Source organism: Tauraco erythrolophus, chromosome 12 (assembly GCF_009769465.1).
Source record: "Tauraco erythrolophus isolate bTauEry1 chromosome 12, bTauEry1.pri, whole genome shotgun sequence".
In the NCBI taxonomy this organism is placed as follows: Eukaryota; Metazoa; Chordata; class Aves; order Musophagiformes; family Musophagidae; genus Tauraco; species Tauraco erythrolophus.
The window spans coordinates 7,983,900-8,006,930 of record NC_141476.1 but is presented as its reverse complement, the minus strand read 5'-3'; the positions used below and the strand labels follow the sequence as shown (position 1 = coordinate 8,006,930).

Genomic DNA, 23,031 nt, shown 5'->3' with positions numbered 1-23,031 from the left:
CACAGAAAACACTCAAGATTAACCTTACGTCAGGTACAAGGTTATCATTTTATGATAGGTCTTTCTTATTTCTATTTTTTTTAAGAGAAAAAGAAGAACTACAGCTTTTTAAATCCAGTGAATCAAACTCCTTATAATTAGGGCTGCTGGTTTCCACGGTAACAAGGATCCAACTCCGTTTTATGTGAAACGAAAAAAAAAAAAAAAAAAAGAATAGCTCCACTCCAGCTGTCGGTGTGGTCTGGGCATTGCAAGCCAGCAAAGGGATGGTGCTGCAGACATGGTGGAGCTTGGCAGCGCTCGGGGCACATCTGCTCTGCTCCAAGTGTCACCACGCCAGAGGAGGGATGCGCAGTGAAACATCCCATCTTCATCTGGTCAACAGCAGAGATGTGGGCAAGAGGTAGACAGGGACTTGTCCACCATTCCCAATGGTGCCCGCGTCCCTTTTCCCCAGGACACCACCACCACAGCTCTTTCTGCAAGAGCAGCATCACCCACACCCTTCCCCAAGGGTTGCACAGCCTCCTCTGCAATGACTTCACCTCTAATAATAACTTCCAGGGCCCCATGAACTCCAGAGGAAAATAAACTCAAGTTATTTTTTCCTTTTACCATGCTCTTATTTTAAGAATTTGATGTGGGTGTAGAAGAAAAAAGACACACCTATCGTAGCTGGAACGAAGCGCTGAGGGTATGATGTGACTCTGGCGAGCATGAAAGTGAATCACACAAGTATCTGCGCCGACTTTCTAAAGCAGTAATTTGCCTGGGCCAGGCTTCCGTAACAGATGTTGCCGTTTATATATGTAATTTTGTGTTGCTTTTCCAAATATATAAGGAAAAATCCAACCCAGCAATATAATAATCCTCCTCGGCACACCAGCACTGCCCTGCACATACACGTCTGTAATACTGAAGATGAACACGAGTGAAAGATAAAAGGCTCAACGAATGCCAGCTGGTGCGGCCAGGCAGGAGCTCGGCAGCATCGCTGCCTGCGGGCACCTGCCCGGCTGCCGAGGACGCCGGTCTCCACAGCCCCACCATCGCTGCAGACCTCAGTTTGGGGAAAAGAAGGAGGATTTTACCAAAAGTGAGTGATAACTGACCGCACAGGTACAGGCTCAGCGTCACGCCGCTTGCAGTCTGCCATGAACTCCAAGAAAGCCACGTGCGACGGGAAATCGATGTCGGAATCGACTTCCTCCATCAGCTTGCGGCAGATAACGATGGCGTCGCCCGAGCCCGATTTGATTTCACAAATCAATACTGAGTGCTTAAGAAGGGAGCTGGCTGGAAAAGGCTTTGTGTGCGGATTTCCATGGGGAAAAAAAGGGAATTCTCTGTTATAATTTCAACACTGACATTTTGAACAAACAAGCCCTTTTCTTTTGTCCTCCTTTCTTGGAGACGTTGTGGCACGCACAGGGGACGTGGGGCTCAAGGCTTCCCTGGGTTGGGTGCAGAGGAGGCAACATGTCTTGCAGAGCAGCCGTGTGCCCCCAGGGACTGAGCCCCTTGCAGAAAAAGTCACCGCTTTTGAACCAAGAGCTGGGCACCTGAAAGCTGAGATGACTGAAAGCCCAGAATGGAAAACATGGACCTGGTTATGTTCTGGATGGCTTCTCCCTCTTCGCCTGCTTCTGGCAACCCAGTGCCAAAGCCTGTCTAGATAGCAGCTCAAGGGACACTGCTGACATGATGGCCTCTCTCACCCACACCTAGACTTCAGGCACTCCACGTAATCTGGAGGAAGTTCCTGGCCTCCATCTGCCACCAAAGTTTGGGAGACCATTTCCAATCAAAGCACCATGGACTCACACAGCCCTCATTGTGCCAGATGTCTGGTCAGAGTTTTTTATGCAGTCAAAAAGCCAAGTTACATCCACAAACCATCCGTGCTAACAGGATGTGTCTCGGAAAAAACAAACCCAATTATTTGCGCAACGTTGGACAGGGAGTTGTTTGCTTCTGCTGAAGAACATCGGTGATTTTTAAACACTTTCTAAGAAAAATCTTTTCTTTTTCTCACTTCACCTTCAACCAAAAAGCTTTTTCCCTGTCAATTAGGAATCTTAATGACACATAAACCGATGAGAGAATCAGCTTGGCTGTAGGAAATCTATCATCACTATACTATAATCCAAAAGGGACACAGTTATGATTTGCTCAAGCTACCGCATGCTGCTTTGAGAAGAAACATGGCCATCAGCATTGGCCACCATGCCTGGGGGCTGGCATGGATCTGTGAGCAGCCTGGGAAGGCTTTATTCTCTCACTCCTCGGTTTTGGGCTTGAGGATGGTTTCACCTCACCGAAGGACGCTAACTGGGTTCAAAGCGAGGTGGTCTCCCACGCAGGGGCACCGAGCCACAGCAAGCGATGCTGCGGAAGCCGAAAGTTCATGTGGTTTCAAAGGGAAAACAGACAACACACGGGACAGGAAGGCATCCGGGGACACCAATACCTAGAAATCACACCTGCCTTAAAGTCTCTGAGCTGGAAATACTTTGGGCATGCGAGAGCATCGGAGAGACGTTCATGCCGCTCTCCTCTTCCTGGCACTGCCACAAACCCCCCCATTTACCTGACTCGCCTCCACTTCTCCGCTCTCAGGTTATGCTCAGCTTCGTGTTCCAAGAACCAGAGCTTCTTGTAAACTACCAAATTACTGTTTGTTTGTCTGGATTTTTAGTAGAAAGTACAGAAACGCTACATTTGAGGAGTCATCCCTTTTGCTTCCAGACGTTAGCCAGACCTGTTTGTTTCCCCCCAAGCTTTAGCAGGTTACAAGCACCAAGGAAGTTTTGCCAAGGAAGTTTTTCAACCTAAGCCTAACATTAAATAAAGCTCAAATTCATAGGATGCTCCACATAAACCCAGCAGGGACATGAGGCGGCACGAGGCATTTGCAAAATCCACTTCAGAAACCCTCAGAGGTGCTTACAAAGATATCTACCCCAATCAGAGTGATTTATATTTTTCACGAGTGAGCAATTCACTTACTAGGAAAGAGACAAATTTAATTTTTAATTTGATCTCGGTCAAAACAATATTTTCTCGTTGCTATGACAGCTGAAAGGAAAATCTCTTACCTCTGCGACAGCCAGCCCACGGCACTGCCGCCCGTCCCCCAGCAGCAGCAGCTCGGGGAGGGAACACAGCCGTGTGCATCGTTTTTGGCTCTTGGTGTCTTTGATTTGATGGGGATTTTTAAAAAGGACATACTGAAGCCAAGGATTAGAAAGGCTCTTTGGAGAGGCTGTGGGGAAATAGATACAAAACATGGGAGCCTTGTAACGCCTGTGGGACCCAGGACCCATCAAAGCCCTGGAGTCCTTCCAGGGCCCCTCCGGGTTTCACACCAGGCTCCAGGGACCAGTTGTCCTGCACCATAACCCAAGCTGCACCTCTAATCCAAGATGCACAACGCTGGGAGGAGAAAATAAAAAAAGACATCTGCTGACCATCAGTAGATATGGCAAGAGTCCAACAACAATAACAGAAAAGGTTTAAATACATAACCGTTTCTTTTCCTTGCACTCCTCCTCCATGGCTACCAGCCTCACAGTACTGAAGAAGTGCCCTGATGAATAAATATCTTCTTTCCCTTAGCAACAGTTAGCAACAGAGTCAAGTTCTTTGATTTTGGGGTTTTTTTTCCTTGATCAAAAGAAACACATCTCAAGCTAACACAGTCGATTTAAACAGCAATAAATATAGGACGTGGGTGTAATCAAAAATCGCTGAAACGCAAATCGCACTTTTTAGCCTGGGTTATTTCAGAGCATGAGCAGAGCTGCCAATGATCTGTACAAAGAGAGCAGAGAAGGCTAGAGGGGAAAGGAAAAACGTAGCAAGATTTCTGGGAGGACAGAAAGATACTGTCCATTCCTCCTGCGCAAAGCCCAGCCCAGGAACCACGATGATACTCCAACGTTTGCCTTCGGCCTTTAGTACAACCTGAGTTTCTGCAGTAGATTCCTCTGCCTACAAACTGCAAAGGTCGCATATAGTCAAAAATCTGCTAAATGCATAACCCCGGCGCACAGCAAACGTATTCTTTTCACAGCTCTATTCCTTTAACAGTTCATTTAAGACGTCTGCCTTGCATTTTTCCATTTGGTGTTGGGAAAATGTTTTCTTTCACTTGGCATGGAGCCCAATTCAACAGAAAAAGAAAGCCCTCCTCGTTTCCATGGGGCCCTGCAGTATAAGACACAGGACTAATTTTACCCTTAACTGGGCAACTTTCAGCTCTGTCACCAGGTATTTCACCTCCTTCCCTTTTGCCCAGGCTCTTTGCCTCCTCTCGCCACTTAGAGGATGAGCTAATCTTTTGCTGGTTCATGTGGCTCTTTCCCCGATGCTATCAGCAAGGGCCATCCCCTTCCACCACCCCTGCTCCTCCAAGCGTCATCACCACCACAAGAACCACCACAACCACCATGACCATAATCACCATGACTACCAGAACCACCATCTAGTGCCTGTGTGAGCGCTCTCCCCGCAGCCCTTCCCATTCCCACCTCTCCAAGCCTTGGTCCCAAAGAAAGCAAATCTCTGCTGCCACCATCCCTGCAAAGACCCGGTAGACACAGGTCTAGCTGGGTTTTTCGGTGACGTCTCACTGCTCTTTCTCCACCAAGACAAATATTCCCAATTTCCATACGAATTGCAATGCCTTAAAAAACAACAGGAATCACAGCTAGACCACAGAACGTAGCCCGGTTTCTACACAAAACCGAACAAAACCAAATATCACTAATTGCAAAACAAAACCACGGCGTGGTCCTGCTGATAATGCGCTGCTGGAGGGTAATGGGATGGCCCAGAGGTTCGGCTCTCCGGGATACTTGGCTCCCAGATATACAGGGGGGGATGGCAGGGAGATGGTGACAGAGCCAGGCAGCTTCAAGGCGTCTAGATTTCATTTCTCTAGAGACCCAGGGAGATAACAGCATTTGGTTCCTGCTGAGTTTCTCAGGATAAAAGATTGTTTCAATTATTTTATTTTATTTTTTAAAAAAAATTGAAGCTGGAAGTGGCAGAAGGCAGCTCTGCAGCCAAGGAAGCCCAGCTCCCTGGCTGTCACTGTGTAACGCCACATCCTCTTCTTCACCTTCTTCTATTCCGATAATGGAAAAGTCTCAGGAGCTTTTGTCTAAACAGCTGTCGGCTCCAGAGAAGTCGTCCTCGACTCGGTGATAAACCGAGGGCTGATTCCCATCCCATCCACCACGAGGACAAGACACTGCACTGTACTGCACGTCGCGAGGCCGTGCTGTACAGATTTGTAGCTAAAATGACTCAGTAGAACGATGCCGGCTGTGCCGACTGAGAATTGGGCTGCTTCATGTTTATCTATAACATGTAGATATTTAAATCCCTAAGCCCAAAGTAAAATAATTTAGAAGCTCCAGCTATAAAAGATCTGCTCCCAAATCCTCATCACTTTTCAATCCTAGTCGCCAACACATTATATTATTTCGGCATTTAATGTGCCCTTAAGGTGGGGATTAGGTAGGCATTTCATTATGTCTTTTATGTTTATAGCAATTCATTTCCAAACCTTTACAAAGTTTAATTAAATGCTACATTTTTACCACCTGAATTGAGAGAGAACAGCAGAGAAAAAATCTGTCCTCAAATAAAATTTACATTTCTAAAGCACTTTTTTCTGTGCAAGCACCTCGAGGCTGCTGCATAAAATCATCCTGAGCTGCCTTAAGATGTATCAGCACAGACATCAAAGCACCTCTAATACTGACCCTCCTGCAGACCCGCCGACAGCTGAGATCACTACGTCCACAAGCAAGAAATAAAACAGCTCCTGCCAAAACCAACCATTGACCCCCTCAAAAGGTGGCCACGGCGAAAGCGAGAGCAGCAGCCCAACTCCAGCAGCAAAAACCAACCTTTGCCTTGGAGAAAGCTCGCAAGAAGGGACCTGGTAGCCAAAAGCATGGTGGTCAGCACAGCGCTTCATCCAGCCCCACAGTCTGTTTTTTTCTGAGCATCACTATTCACAAGAGGAGACACTGTCGCGTTCCCATGAAGTCAAAGGGGAGCTGAGCATCCTCAGCGAGGAGGAAAGCTCAGCACAGGCAGCTCTCAACAGCTGGGAACGACCAAGCCATCTCCAAAGGTAACTCCCCTCGACCACAAAGACTTCCAGCGACTGGGAAACGTAACGCCATTTCTTTAGAATCTGGACCCTTCTCTTAGAGTTGGCTGCAGTCGGGGTCACCCCAACCCTGGTTCAGCGAAGGGCCACGCACCGACCTGCATCGTCATTTCTCACAGAGGACATAGTCTGAAATTTGCCTCTGTTCAGCATTTAGGAGCTGAGAAATTGGATTTGAAGCCAAATTGTAATTGCAGGTTGGAAATCGGGATTTTGCCCCATTTTAAAATCCGGGCGCAGCAGAAACGGCTCTCAGGAACTGTCAGATCAAAAAGACATGGATCTCGTAAGATTAGCTGAGCTCTGCAGCTTTGCCCTTTGGGGCCAAGATAGAAGAATGATATCAAATTGTTATCAGCTAACAAATTCAAGCCTAGCTTGAACACCACCACATCTCCGCAGTCCATCGGAACAAATTCAAACTGGGCAAGGAGAATACTAAAAAGATTTAGTTAAAAATCTCACAGGTCAGGTAGCATCAAGGTCAAAGGTGCAGACGCTTCTTTGCACAGACGTATAAAATGTTGAATCAGTAGCAAGATCCTGTTTTCTGCTTTCCTGCAACTCCCTACCTGTTCTTCCAATGATACAAAGGGGTTCAGTCTCCAAGGATGCTGTGCCTCGTTTGCTGCATCCCCATCCTACGGGCTTCAGGGAAGCACGGGGAGATGAGAAGAGATCAGATGAGACGAGATCTCCACAGCTACAGATGGTGCACGAAATACACCCAAGCTTGCAGGGCACTCGAGCTCCTCATGCCACAGCCCACTCCAAGCTCTTTAAACAGTTTGGGGGGAGATATTTAAATCATTGATCAGTCTTGCGCTTGCCTACTGTGCTGGGCTGAAATGTCACTCGTTGGGTTGCCAAGGTCAGAAACGCCGTGTGTGCGTGCACGGTCCCGCTGCTGCAAACTCATCCATCACTCACATCCAAACAGCTTAACTTTTCCTGAATCGCACAAAGGCATTTCCCAGCGAGAACCATAGTCAAGCCAAATTTTGTCCTTCTAGCTCCAGTTGTTCCCATCGAAGAGCATTAAGAAAACACAAAGCTGTATTTTACCTTGCCTAAAATGCCCCACAAAGGCCAGATGGGTCACTTTCCACGTCCCTGGGAAATTCATGGCAACTTCCCCAGGGCCAGGATTTCACCCCAAACGTGCAAGAGCTCAGGCCAAAAAGCAAGCTTAGACAGTTCCTGCGTGCACTCAAAGAGAGGGGCTGGAGCGGAACGCCGGCGTTGAACAGTGCTTGCAGCCCTGCAAAATTTTACAAGACACAACCCTCGTGTTAAGAGGATCCATTTCTTTCTTCATAAAATATATTGGGCTTCTCCACAAACTCCTTTTATTGGTCCATTTGGCTACTCACTCCTTTTATGAACTACTCCAGTTCCTGAATCATCTGGAAAAGCCCAGGAAGACAGCCGACCTGAACCACAACGACATGCCAGCCATCGGCAACAACCTTCTCTGCTAGCACGGCTTGGGCACCGCACGTGAAAGCACAGAAGAGAAAAGCCAGCAGATGGGGCAGCTGGATCTCATCACCTGAATGGAAGCACCCAGCATCTTTCTAACCCGTTTCTTCTTACTGGCTACAAGATTTTGGATAGAAATACCCCAAACTCAGGCATCTTTCACCTCAGCCCAAAATCCACTTGGCAGCAAACAAGCTGTTAAGATTGGGAATTTTTTTTTTTTTACCAGCCTCCCATATCTCTTCCATGGGGGTCCTTTAATGGCTACAGTTAAAGAGCAGTCTTGCACGGAGGTCCACATGCTAACATAACAACATATTTTAACTGTGTATTTAAGCAGTTTCATTTCTATTGACATTGGCTAAGGTGAGCCCTAAGGCTCGCCGGTCTCCAGCACAAGGCTGGGCTGCCCACGAGCGCAGCCTTTCAAGCTACGCATTGCCAAATCTCTTTTAAACAACGACAAGCTCCTGCAAAACATGTCATAACCATCATTTCCCAAGGAGCTGGGTGCCTGAAGCACTCAGTGTGCTAAGTCCAGTGCTTTGCGGCACGGTCAGTGCTGAAAAAGGACCAGCGAAGCCTTAAAAGAGAGGAAAATTCAAGCAGCACGAGCAGACACGTGCCCAGCTCCGCACATCTGCTCCTGCCCAACAACCTGGAGCTGGTGGGGCAGGACCGGGGTCCTGCACTCCAGGCTGTGGTGTTGCATCTTGTTTTTGGTCCCAATCTCACTGCTGCAAGAGTTCGTTCCCAGCAGTGTTCTCCCAGTACCTCCCAGCCCAGCACCCAGGCAGGAGCATCTAACCTGATGCTTCAGGTTGTTCTCACAGCTCCAAAACGTGCAATGCAGGAATGGCTGTAATGGGACAAAACACCCCTTCCCAGGGCCCAGCTCCAGCCAAACCTCCAGAAAAGCAATTATCTGGGCACATCAATATAACTGCATTTTCACCCGAGTGAGAAGGTGCTTTATGGCACGCAGGCCAGCTCGTACCCTGGAAATTATTCACGTATTTCATGTCTCAGCTGTACCGAGCTCTTGTGAAATAATCTGGCAAGGGTGAACGCTGCTTGCGACAATCCCGTGGAGAGGCTGATTTAAGCCCTATAACAAGGAGCTCTGCTGCTCACCCAGATAGCAGGGGCTATTTTAAAAAACCTTACTATTGTAATCTTGGATTACTCCCTACCATTCAAATCCATTTCATCTTAATTAGTGTCCATTATTATAAAGCCCCTCCAACATTTCCGTATTTCTCTGATCGTTACAGTCCACAGATACTCAGTAGCAAAATCCACCCAGCTGTGTATTTTGCATAAACTGGTTATTTTGAACCACATGCCCTCTCACTCTTCTTACCGGCCCCATATTTTATACAACAGTGTTGACACTTCCCACCTCTTGCAGAAGTATGGCTTTGAGAGCTTTAGATTAAGTCCAATCCAAGCAGCTCACTGGGGGAGGCAGAGGAAATCTGAATTCCTCTCGAATTAATGACTACAATCTGAAAATTCAGCATGGCATCTTACGGTTTCACCAGGAACACATCACCCAAAGCACGGCACAAAATCCAGCTGCCCTGACTATTTTAATAGTGCCGCAGCGATGCCAAAAGCTGAGCATGGGCTTGGCACTGGAGTTCTTCATTCTCTCTTAAAAGAGGCACAAGGTGCACTAAGAGCTCAATGAGAAACACGTCTTGGTAGTGTCTGTGTGATTAGCTTCAGGGGGAAAAAAAAAAGTCTATTTCTGTTGGAAAAACCTTATTACACAAGGTGAGGCCCCAGTTTCCATGACTGGCTCTGGACGACGAAGCACACATCTCCGTACCTGCAGGATGAGATCCCTCACCAGAAAGCAGAAGCTTCATCTTCCAACTAGTGATCTCCAGCCCTGTCACCTCGCCTCTAGGGCCAGGGCTCTTTCCTACGTCCTCCACCAAACTCAGTATTTTAAGTCTCCTTAAACAGTTGCTAACTTCTAAAGTGGGCATAAGAATCATCTCGAGGACTTTCGCAAGAGCCCTGCAACTCCACCAGCTTCAGCGCTGCCGGGAACAAGACATCAGCACTGCCAATCCAGTACGGAAACCCCCCAGCCCCTAGATGCGCTGCTTCTCTTCTAGAAGGAAGGACTCGTAATTCCACATACCCAAGTCGTATCCATTTTTCAAGACCTTTCCTTGACTTGGGGTAGTTCCCAACATCATATGACATCTCCAGACTCTGGGTCTTTGCAAGGAAGACAAAGATTGCAACCCTTCACTTGCCGGGGCCTCTTCGTTCTCCCCTCTCAGCATGCTTCAATCCCCTCCGAAGCTTAACGTGACACCAGGCTGAGCATTAATCAACACAACATGCGGCTTCATCCAACTTCAGCAACCACTACAAATATTTAAGTTTTATATTATGTGCTGGGATTATTTTTATATATATATGCCACCCTGTGTCTTTTTATATACACACTCACACACATACATAAGCAAAAACACACACAGAGTATTTCATTCTGCAAAACATAATTTAAGCAGAAGGATTTTTTTTTTTTTTCTTCAGGCAGCCCCAAGCTGCGGCGATGCCGAGTGCCCTCTGCTGTACACACAGACGAATGCTTCTTTGTTTAAAAAGAAGATTTATTATTTTTTTATATACTTAGCACTTTATCTTGGACAAAATACTTATTAAAATGATATTTGATCATTTTGAGCGCAACACGCAATACTGAAGCCACATCACTTCTGTCAGACTGAAAGACTCATGTCTCCTATAGGTTGCATCAGCAGGAAGTAAAGAAAGTAAAAAGCCTGGGCTGGAACTACACAGGGTACATTGTGAAAATGTTTTATTTATACATTTGAAAATAGTAAAGGGAAATGAGAACAAACAATATAGCTTTATTATTCAGGCATTTATCAGATAGCCTTCACACTTCAGCAGATCGCACATCTATTAGAGGTACAAGCTGAAACTATCACATGGCAACATGAAATCATTTTTCGTTTGCAAAGCAGCATTGTTCCTGCTACTGGAAGGAAAGATAATATTAAAACATATTCAAATATATGTATTTGAAAGCTCTACATCTTGTAATAACCTAGGCACTCGATATTAAAAATCCAAGCTACGCTGCACAAACTCAACTAAAGAATATTAACTTTGATTGTTGTCTCACATCCCAGCCCTCCTCAAATCTGACAGTTAGAGGGGCCGCATTTCCAGCACGTGGCCATTATGGCACCGGACACAGATTTAATACGACATGGGTGCAGCTCTGTGACAAGCATTCCCATTTGTTTGGCAGGCAAGAAGAGAAAAGGAACCAGCCCGGTCCCTGCCCCACCATGACTTCTTCAAAGGTTGCGTAATCTTAAGCAAAAACCTGACTTATGCAGATCATGGGTTTTGGAAAAATGGGGATTAAATCATCCGCAAAGAGTCAGGGTAGGTTACGAGATAAGAAGTCCAGCACCATCTCTGCAAAGGGGTCCACCTCCACCCAAGGAGACGGCTCAAAGACCAACCAGCTCCCCATGGAGCCACGACAAGCACCCGATGGCTTGGGGAGGACGGAGCAGCGTCGCACGGTACACCAACACCAAAATCCCATTTACTGGCACCACGATGTATTTTTCCCCCCTCTGCTTCACGCTCCCGCAGAAGGAGATGTCTTTTTTTAACCTGTCTCTGTGCGACACCTCGGCTCCGCAAGCGGGGCCCATCTGCTCTGCAAAGCTACGTGGGCACACCTCTGCACCGCCCTTGGAGTGGGGTCGGCAGGGTTGAAGCACCCATGGGTGCAGTCTCCAGCGATGCCCAGGCCCCCAGGGGCTCCCACGCAGCCGCCCCGTGCCCGTCGGTCGATGAGCTGGTTCCCGAACGGCACGGCCGCACCGGCACAACTGGTTCCCCATCCCTTCCAGTGACTCACTGCAAAACCTCTCCATTTCCAGCATTTGTATTCTCTCCACGGTTTGGATTTCCTAGAGGAGGCAATACCCAGGAAAAAAGCCTCCTTTCACACCCTCCTGTAAATGTGTCCACGTGAAGCTGGTCAAAAATATTCCAGTTTATTTTTTTAAATGAAATCTTTTACCAGCATTTTTTCCCAACAAAACACGGGGTTTTTTTATAACTTCTCATCTTGCTATTCTCAGGGATTCTTGTCCTAGATTCCCCATCTTGGTTGACGGCCAAGCATCACTAGCTGAGCCAGAGGGAATATAAAAGCATCTTTCTAAGACTCTATAGAAAGGAAGAAGAATTGGACCCTGGGAGCCAATTCACTTTCATGCCTTGGGTAGTTAAGGATCAAACACGCATTTGAGAGCTGACACAAGGTAAAAAGGTGGCTTTTAGACTTTCGGGTGTCTAAAGAAGCCTCTGAAAGCATCTTTTTACCAACTCGAGTGCAAGAGAAAACCAGGAGCAGAGACATATCCCGGAGTGCGGCTGCCGAGCCCCTGGGGACAGCCGGTGGAGGGGACAGCCGGGCTCACCGGCCACTCCTGGTGGCACTGAGCACTTGACACCGCTGCTCCGCTTGCAAAGCAAACAGCTGAAGGCAAGGAAATGGGAACCACCCAAGACACACTGGGGAGGTTTCCTATGGTTACTGCTGCCATGGAAATATTTTTTTGTTGGCTTGATCTATATAATATCTGGCTCCTGGGCTGCAGTAACGCTTCCCGCAAGGTTGGGTTGGATCCTTAGACCTGCACCCTGCTACCGGGGTGTGACGGCATCAAGCACCAGCCACCTCCAAGGTGGCCCAGGAGCACCTCACACCTGAACTGCTCGGGGCTTCCTCCTGGCTCCCCGGGGCCCATGGTTTGGGAGAAGAGGAGAAGAAAATAAAGGGGGGGGGGGGGGGATAAAAAAAGACATTTTTTACTAATTGCTCACAGCTGTGGCCAAGCAGCTCCCATTTCAGTTGCCAGGAGCTGCAGCCGGCGGGGAGCGTGCTAAGGCGAGTGCTGCTGCTCTCCCCAAAAGACTCAGGAGCAAGAGAAACCCCTGGCAGGGAGAGGCATCTCCTCCATCCATCCATCCACACGCTCTGCGTAGGGATTTCAATAATTATATTTATACACTCCCCTTATCAGCGAGAGCAGCCATTATGTCTTTTATCACCACGGCAGCAGCATCTGCACGAGGGCAATTGATAGGGGATGAAATATTCACCGCGACGGCCGAGTACAAAGCACTTCCCTCCGCGGTAAGAATAATAATTGGTAAGACTTAGCTCTCCGAGTGTTAAGCTCTGGCATCAGGGCCCTGTGGAGAGCAAAGAGCCACGCACGGGGGAAGAAACAGCAAGAAACAGCCCCTCCAGCAGCAGAGAGGAGCACCTTGAATTTTATATACGCCTCTCGGCCCCAGCACCAGTGAACCTGAGAATGGCTCTGGCCATCGGCCGCCTCGGGGCTGCGCCGACACACGCCGGGAGCCTGCAAGGACACGACAGCCCACAAGAAAAAGGTTCTTTACAGCCACGCTCGCGAGGCTTACCCCGAAATTAGCTTTCTTCACATCAGACAATTCTGCTAATGTTACAAATTCCTCTGACATTAGATAGTGACCGCAGAGATGCTGTGTGCGTGGGGAAGAGTCCCCAGCCCGGCTTTCCCCCCTCCCGCCCCGGCCGCCCCTGGGAGATTATTCACCGGAGAAAAAAAGCAAATATCCAAATGAGCATCGCAAATTGCAAAACCATCTGCCAAGGGGCTCAGCTGATACTATCGGCGTCCTTAAGCTCGCTGATAGACTTACAAGCCAGACAATGAAAATGCAATTGATTATTTGAAGAGTGACTCACTGGTGTAATAGGGATGGATTACTGGGGGGGAAGAAAGTCTTTTAAAAAAAAAAATAATAAAAGACTGCAGATTGACTTTTTAAAGGCAAACAGAAAGGAAACAAAACCCAAGGAAAACTCTTGAAAGCACTGAACAGCCCTCTACAGCAGAGAGCAACAAAGAGGAGGGCAGCACTCAGCCAAATAGCTGTGCCCCAGTCCCATCCAGCTGAGGATCTCGGGTACCAGCCTTTATCCACTCCACTCGGCTGTTGCAAACCCTCTAAATAAAGGGGTGGTAGTTTTCCCTCCCCGCCGAACACGTGCTGCGCACCCCGGGCAGGCAACCGCAGCCAGCACCGCCAGGGCTCCGTGCTCTCTGGAGGCTTGGTGGGATGCATCCTGCAGGAATAGTGGATCCTGCGTGCTCCCATAAGGCCAGCAAGGAGAACCAAGAAGGCTGATGCTGCGTCAGGGCAGCAAAACCCAATAAAAGATGGAGATGCTGAAGGCAGGGATGATGGCCCAGCTTTGCGTGCCATGGGACCAATGGGACCCTTCATTCTCCACCTGCTCCCTCTCCCTCTCTCTTTGCACCAGCTCAGCAGAGGCTTCAATGATCAATTTAAATCACTGCCCTGGGCTTGAGAGGGATGCACGGAGAGCACAGGACGTTCTGCATCCAGCAGCACCGAGCTGTTACATCAGTTCACTGTGTCCCTCTAAATCACACCCTACATAGCACCATAATCCATAACCAGCACCTACAGCTGTTCGCCTGAAGGAGACTCCCACTGCAAACTAATCCATCCTCCTTCCGAGTTTTGTGGGTCTGACTTGGGCAATTCCACCCTGAAAGGCTCTGGGAGGTAATTGTGCTTTGCTGGTGTCCAGCGGCACAGCCCCATGGCCGAGGCACTGGGAAAGCGTTTCCTGGTTGCTGTCCCGCCTTTGGGATGGCAAACCCCACTCGCTCACACCAGGCAGATGACAGTTCGCTCTTTGCATATCAAGAAGTAGCTGTAGTCATTTTTCCAAAAATTTACTGAAAATAAAAAAAAAAACCACCAACTCTGCAAAATATTTGTTTGGGCTAGGAGTAAAATATCAGGTAAAGTCAGAATTTGATGTTTGTCTGCTCTGCCACCTCCATCACTGGTGTCACAATCACTCCAGAAACAGAATAAACCCCTCAAACGAGTCCAAAACCTTCAACAGGTATTTGTTCATCCCATTCATAAAACTGGAATTACACAAGGCTACTTCAAAACAGACAGAAAACATACTCACATGGTCCTTTCTCTAGGAAAAATTCTGCTTTTTTGGCTTTTGCCAGCATCTCAGCTGCGATGGAGCAGGGCAGAGCCCGGCTGCACAACTCCAGTTACAGCAGCTGCAGACTAGGGCTCTGTGTTCAGCTGAAATTTAATCAAAAAGTGTCTCAAACTCCTTTGAGTTCTTGCAATACAATCCGGAGTGGCTTGTGAAGGACTTCAAACAGGCTCCCCGGGCTTGCCCGGATACAAGTACGTACCTCACCTGCTCTTTTGTACATCACGTACAAAAAATTCAAAAATTTATTTTAGGCTTTTCGCCAGGGACAACACTGCCTCCAATACTGTAACACTCTGTTGAAGTGGATATCATGTCTCCCAGCCAACACAAACAGGATACCTTATCAGTCTCTGCTGGCTGAAGTGCTGTTTCAGCAGCAGGGCATGAAGATGTGGAAGGGACAGGCTAAAATGTTGGTTGGGAGTTCCTTAAATGCAACCGTGCGCTCGACATTTATGAAAAGATGGATTGTCCCAGGGCAGGATGAAGCTGATCTCTACACTACAGCCCACCCCAACTCCCATCCCGATGGCCTGGCTGCGCCTCGGCAGAGAGGCTGTGGGGACGGTGGCGGCAGCACGAGCAATCACAGGTTACCCTGCTCTTTCCCTACTGCCACAGGGGTTGAAAACTCAAAGAAAAAGCAGGTCCTGATTTTTCAAACACTTACACAAGTGCTTAATCTCGCAGGTGTGAGTAAATAGGACAGCTGAAGTCACTGACACCAAGCAAAGTGCATGCTCCAGCATCCTCCTGAGCTGAGCTTCAGTGGGCACAGCAGCCACCCATCCCACATCACCCTGGCCAGAGGCTGAAGGACACTGACTCTGTCAATGACTAACCTGGCAGGGAAAGACTTCTCCTTTCTGAACTGCTTAGGACAGGGAAAAAAAACAAACAAGCAAAACCCCCAAACAATTATAAACAAGCTAACAATACCAACCCTTTTGTGAAAGGCTTTAAAGTCTGCAGACAAAACACACTTGACTTTTTTGCATCCCCTCCACCAGGACAACTGCATCCTCAGGAGCCAGGTGACTCTCTCCCACCCCTAGGGACAGGCTCAGGTCCCCTGGGGCAGCAGCCTGCTTGGCCCCTCCACGGTCCCTCATGGACTCATCTCTGGAGCAGCGGGATGGATCACAGCAGCTGAGTTCTGTCTATTTCAGCAGGTTCTTCATTGCAAAATGAAAAACTTGCTAAAACCCACCGGGCCCGGCGCAGTTTGCCGCAGCGGCGATGAGAGCATAAGCCCATTCAAGATAAGGTATTGTTATTCTCACATCTCTAAAGCCTTTCAAATAAACATGCAAGGAAGTGTGGAATATCTGAATCCTAAAGGAGAGAGAGGCACAAAGCCTGTTATTCATGAAAGGGAAAAGCTGGGAGCGCGTGTGTGAAAGATACATAAGCTACGAAAAATGCTGAAAACATATGGAAGCAATAATCTGTACTTTTTTTTTTTTGGAAAGCAGAAACAAATGCTTCAGGACTCGGTATTATTCCTTCACGTGCTGCATTACAAATATTATTGTTTCTGCTCTCTGGATGAGATTCTAGGCATCAAACCAGAGACCCAAAGGCGCCCTGGGTGCGTACGCGTGCCTGCCGGGATGTCCCTCCTGCGGGCAGAGCCAGCCGAATGCAGATTGAGGCTGCAAAACACATGGAGAGTTTCTTGCTGCACGGACAGTCCTGTCTGCTGCTCACCACACACGAGGAGATAATGTCCAGAGCACTGGGAACTGGACAAACACACAAAGAAAATAAACATCCACTGCCACTAGCAACTCCCTGCCTACAATCAACAAGGCAGAGACGGGAGTTGCAAAGCGACCTATCCACCATCACCCAGCAACCTCAAACATTTCTGGGCTTCTGCTCAACCACCTCATTTATCAGGTCACCATCTCACAACACACATCTCCTCCCTTCCTTGTCCATAGGTTTTTGTGATTCAGTGGTCAATCATGACCCTTTGGGCTTGATCCTGTATCATCTGGGATCTCCAGGTGGTCTCTCTTGAGATGTTGAAAAGTTTGTCTTTGCAGATGCTCCCAGATCCGATGAGGCCAGATGCGATCGGACTTCTGTGGGACTGGCCACAGTTCATTATAGTGAAATGCTGAGTTACAGAAACAAATAAACGCTCGAAACAATGGTATGTACCAAAACTTCATTTGTCAACCTGGAATGTTACTGAATATTAAGCCAACAGTCACGTAAATAGTTGCCCTGGAAGGTAAGGGCTGGGTACTATGTGCTGTGCAAATACACATTGCGCATATTAAGACCATGATGTGGGACAACAATGCATGAAGTGAAGCAGATCCCTTCCCCACCAAAACGTGCTTTCAAGGGACAAAGATTACATGGCACATGCAAGAAAAAAGAGACTCCAAGAAAAGATGTAAAACACAATCTCACACCGAAATGAAAAACCCAGTAAGCCAGTCTTTCTCTTCATGTCATGTTTATTACTGTTATTTAAATGCTTCTGCAAATGAGAAGAATAACTATGGCAACAAAGACTTCTCCAAAGCTTTTCAGAAACTATTTTTAAAATTGTCTTATCTGCCACAGCATCTGAACGCCTTCCCTCTGAAATCAGCCGCCCGCCGCTGCCTCTGCAGGCTTGGCAAACCAGGTGGTACGTCCCCCCTCCTCAAACCAGAGAGCTCAAATATGGTCTTGAGACTTAGGTGTCCTCCATCTACGGTTTAGCTGGTGGTTTTGGAGGAGAAGGTAGAGAGCAGGGAACAGCACGGTCTGTTGAACTGCAAGAGTAGCGTCTTTTTGCAAGGCTTTCTCTCGAGGAGCAAACAAACCATGCCTCTGTGTGCTAAACACATGTCAATCTCCCAACACGAAGGATCCGCTATTTTAAATACAGTACTAAGGCTGTAATTTTACTTCGCCCAGAGTAAATCCGAAATTAGTTCTTCACAGTAGGCTTAACAGCAGCAAAAGCCACTCGCTCCCTTCCCGGAGCTGCCAACCATTTGTCACCTTTCAGGTTTGCATATTCACACTAATTGCACCAGGACTAGGTTATAAATTCCCTTCCCTCCTCCCGGACCACCTCCCTCGCAGGCTTTTCTCTCCAAGACATTATGCAAAAAGACACTCCTAATGGCTATTCATTCACCAAACTCCACTGACAGCTTTATTTAATGCCAAAGCTTGTTAACAAGCTGAATGGCACACAGTTTAATGTAATGCAGATCTGATTAGAAAACAGCAACCGGGCTCCTAAGGAGTTGGGAGATTTTTATTGAATTTGATTTCACTTTTTCCGCACAAAGCCACCTTTCAAGTATCAACCTGTTATTAATGAGGATTTTGTTGTGTACACTCAGTTTCCATCCTCCACACCACAGCCCACACAGGTGAACTTTTCAGTCCTTATATACTTCACCGACAACCTCCCACAAAGGGCAGCGATGCCATCAGAGCAAGGAGTCGTTTTGCTGTTCGGGCCATGAGAAACCGGGGGTTCCACCAGTTATAGCGTGACAGCCACATCCTCGCAGACTTCACACCCGAGCATGATGGAATTCAATCTTCAGTCTTTTCAGACAAACCACTTACTTTGGGGCTAAATGATTTAAAACTGAAAATGGAATTTCTGCCTTACAACAAGGGGCAGAGGTCTGTGGCACACAGGAGGTCTGAGCACTTTGAGGGGGCAAGGTGCTCAGCCAGTTAAACTGGCTCCAGTTTAACTGCGTTGGTGTTATCAATTCCTTGTTTTCACCAAAATAGTATTAAATATGCCAACAACAGGATAATTCACCCACTACCTTGAATTTGAGATTATAATTTCAGAGCAAAATTAAGGATTCTAAAACCAGGGATATTTTTTCATTACTCAGTGATCCTCTCATCTTTTTGCACATCACCTACTGTACAGAGGCTGGTTTTATTCTGAAAAGAAAACAGTTCTGCAGAATACAATTTATTTTCGAGTGGTTTCCCTGGCTCGGGAAACATGCACGTGCTTCCAGGAATGATAAATTCAACCAACACTCAAAGCCATCTCCCCATCTGAGAAAAGTGGCTTTTAAGGGAACGTAAAGGCGCAGAAATCTTTGGCGTCTAACAAAGCAATTTGCCTGCTTGATGGAATAGCTGCACAGATCACACCTAAAAATCACAGGTAACTAGAAAATACACAGTCCTGCCTAATTACATATGCGACAATACCCACATCAGCAATGGTTTCAGTGCCTGCGAGCTTATAGATTTCCTTCTCCCTGAAGCATATCACCAGTACCCATCTCTGAAGCAAAAAATATCCCATTAACATTTATCAGAAAAACTCTGATATTAAAGGATTATTAAAAGGCTTACAAATCTCTAGTGGTTAATTGATCTGGGTTTGCATCCTTAATCTGCAGATTTCCTTGCAAACCCTCGTTTTCTTCCAATCACACCCTGCACGTTAAGGTGTGGGTGGGCACAAGCTGGTGACACCGCCCCGCACCCAGAGGGCACGGGCTCCAGAGTACATTTGCAACCTACAAAACTGCTATTAATAATTTGCCTGCTTACATGTCCCTGGCATTAATAGACCACTGGCTGGTAATAAATGAACACACTTCCTCTCTATTGTTTTCTGGCAAATAGGTTGCCTTTATTTAATTGCCTAATTACTCTTCTATCAAGGCAATTAAATGTGAATGCATGTGCAGGAGGGCTCTGGGCTTGTCCAGTCCTCAGTGTAAGGTGAGGCGATGTAAGGTCTAACTTGGCATTGCCTGCCCACTCAGTGGGATATGCACAAGCTACAATGCCCCTGGGGACTGACTCCCACCCGTACCCACAGGGCCCTGTCCTTCTCCTGCCCCGGGGGAGGTAACTCCTTCCTTCTCAAGAAAAGGTTGCTGGAACAATCCACATGGTTTTAGCCAAAATCCTTGCCCATGTCTGGGGTCCCCCAGCAAAGGGCAGCTGGGAGACAGCTACAGGTGGTCCTGGCAGGCTGGAGCCTCCTGCTCCACCTCTTCTTTCATGCAGGGTTTTGTGGGATATAGTTTAAGAGGCACAGCATGCCAGTGCAGAGGACACAACCTGAACAGAGCCATGATACCACGTCTCACCTGATGCTCCCCAAGTAGCTGTGTGCCTGCTCTGCTGGACTGTCTGGTCTTTGATGGGATGCTATCAAAATTCACCTGATTTTTCAAAAGTTCCTAAATAGTTGCACCCTCTGACATAAAATTCAAACCACAGCACCTCGTTAAGTCCTTGGTGCAGAGGAGAAATAGCTTTGGTGACGATGCCTTTTCTTATCCTACAGGTGAAAGTTCTCCTTGACACTTTTAAGCATCATGAGCACCTCTGCGACAATACCTGTGCCCCCAAACTTCAGCTACAAGGAAACCTGGGACAGCTCAGGAAAGCATTTATAAGCCCTGAAAAGAAGAACTCAGAGGTGACCTTATAAATCTATTAACGCATACATGGCAGATTCAGATTATGGGGAGGGTGTCAGGACACCACAGCTCCTGCAGCCTGGGAGAAGGAGACACCTTCACCTTCTGAAGGTATGAGGTGGGACATGGTGCATTTGGATGTGCCACCAGCACCCATGGAGGGCCAGGCTGGAGGATCATGACGAGCCCTACCTGCTGCTGCGCATCCCTTGGGGCAGACCCCAGCCCACCACACCTTAGAGCAAACACCATCACAAACGATGATTTCCAAGGCTGAAGCTTAAGATACAACTCAATGAGAATAAATCAGTCTCCCTCCTCGCTCTGAACTCGTGCTTTAATCTGCTGAAACGCAGCCCCGAGAAGTGGGGCAGAGCTGGGAGGAGCACCAAGCACGGCAGATGCTGGAGAAAAGGGTATACCCTATAAAGTAAGGTTAAAGGGTCACCAAGGGCTCCCTGCCCTACAAAGTGTGTGCACCAGCTCCCAGAGCCCACGGCCCAGATTTAATATTGCCAGGTCCCAGATTGCCCATGAGCCGGAACTCATTTCTAGACAGCACAACGTGGGGAGGGGAGAAAGGGCTGATCCAGCACAAGGCTGGTCTCACTGGCACCAACACTGTCCGTTTTGTAAGGAGACACAACAGAAATAGCCAAAAATACTTGTTTGTTCTTACACACACATCCCCCCCCCATCCATTTTAATTGCTAAATCTCTGCTTGGCATCACTGAGAGGGGATAAACCCACCATGGGGTCACCAGGGGAGGCAGAAGTTTCACAGAGCAGTTCGGTGCAAACCACCCAGACCCTTTTCCGCCCCAGCCCCCACTTCCCACCCCAGCCCACCCTGTCCCTGCCAGGCGAGGGTGGCTTCAGCCTCGGGCAGGACCCGGGGCAGCAGGATGAGCCCCTGACCACACTGGGGAGCGGATCAGCTGCGAGGTGGTAATTAGCAAACCAGTTACCCCAGTCCTGGGTCTGGATCCTGCTGCATCTCGCACCATTGCCAGGCACGGGCACAGGTGGGTGCTGCTCAGAGGGGCTGACAAACCCACTCGTGTCTCCAGAACCACCAGCCAAGGTGGGCAACGCTTTCAGACCAACACAAGCGCTCCCCAAAAAGCCCCATCTACACCCTCGAACACGCACAGAGCTGGGCGGGAGACACAAAACTCTGCGAAGGGAGAACCGGAGGAAGATCCACCGGGGACACGGGGCGGTGGGACGGGGGTCTCGCCGGGCCTTACCTCCACTTGTGCAGGGCGAAGCCGGGACACTGGTCCCCGCAGGTGGTGCAGGGCTGGCCCCGCTCCGGCTCCCCCGACGCCGTCAGCTGCAACAAACCGCAGAGGTGAGCCCCGGCCCCCCGGCGCCGGGACAGGGGGGTGCCTGGGGGACGGGGGGCACGCCCGGGGAAAAGGGGGTACTTGTGGGGAAAGGGGGTACCCGCATGGCTGGGAGAAGGGGCAGGGGACGGAGCACAGCGGGGCGGGAGGGGGGACGCACCCGGAGAAAGGAGCGTTTGGGGGCAGCGGGGGAGGGGGAGATGCACCGCACCGGGGACGCAGCCGGAGCGGACGGCGGGACGGAGCCACAGGTTGGAGCGGAGCGGGGGTGCGCAGCCCGCCGGGACGGGGCGGGAAGTGAAGGGAGACCCCCCCGGGCACTCACCGACCGGCCGGAGAGCCGCTTACGGGAGCCGCGGCCGAACATGGCAGCGCCGCGCCGCGCTCCGCGGAGCCGAGCGGAGCGGAGCGCAACCCGAGTGCGCGGCAGCAGCCGCCCCGGCCCGCCCCCCCCGGCGGCCGCCCCTCCGCCGCGCCGCGCTCCCGCCCCTTCACCCCGCCCCTCGGCCCGGCAGGCACCGCCCCGGGAGGGCCCGGCCGTCCCCCCCGCCCCGCATCGCCCGGGGCCGTCGGCTCGTACCGCCCTGCTGCACCGCAGCGCCTGCTGTCATCACTCCGCTTCAGAGTTAACGATCCTCCCCGGGCCCTTCCTGGCGCTGACTGTTGTTCCTCCGCACTCGGGAGTGTAGCGCTCGGCCAGCTCAGCCCGGCAGTGCCGTGCGCTCGTAATGCTGCAGAGCACGGGTGTTAATAAAAAACTTGAGCTCCAGAAGAGCAGAGATGGGACTCTGCAGCGCTGAAGGGGCATGTGCTGAAGTTACAGCTCTGAGCACGTCACAGTCTGTGCTGCGTGGGGTACTCGTACTGCTGTAGGCAAAGGCAGGGAGCAAACAGCCCGGGTTCTTGATGGGCTTCTCTTCCCCTCCCCATGGGGGACAGATTTAGTCCACAAACACAAGCAGCGTGCGGGAGAAACGTGGTCATGTGAAATATATTTGCAGCCTGGGGACACAAAGCACCTGTTACACCCCCGGAGATCATGATCCTGCCAGAGCTACACGTGGGCCAGTGGGACCGGGAGCCGTGGGGCAACCCGTGCAGCAGCCTCCTCTTGTCATTTGTACAACACGCTACAAAGGGATCCCCACGGCCAACCACCAGCCCATAGCCCGGGGGGTTTGCAATCAAACAGCACATCTGGCGCAGGGCAGAGCAAAACGGAACAGGAGGAGAAGGGGAAGCAGCAAACATGCTCCACGGAGCACGAGGCTCCTCGAAAACTTGTCCTCAGTGGGGATGGAGCAGCTTCACCATTAGCATTTCACAGCTTCAGCCCGTGGTTGTGGTTGTTCACAGATCCTGCCATCTCTTTCCCCTCCTTCACTGCCTCTTTGTTCCCTTGCCTCGCTGCCTCACAGCTGGTTAAAACCGTGACGCTT

General features: G+C 49.3%; 1 protein-coding gene across 1 annotated transcript in view; it reads right to left on the bottom strand.

The window, feature by feature from the left end:
- Positions 1 to 21,959, bottom strand: part of PRICKLE2 (prickle planar cell polarity protein 2) — a 106,403-nt gene extending 84,444 nt beyond the window's left edge. The window contains exons 1-2 of the mRNA XM_086619075.1: positions 21,918 to 21,959; positions 21,494 to 21,579 (exon numbers count right to left, since the gene is read on the bottom strand). Of these exons, the coding sequence (XP_086475201.1) occupies positions 21,494 to 21,579; positions 21,918 to 21,959 (128 nt within the window). The remainder of the gene's footprint in view (positions 1 to 21,493; positions 21,580 to 21,917) is intronic.
- Positions 21,960 to 23,031: the final 1,072 nt, after the last annotated feature.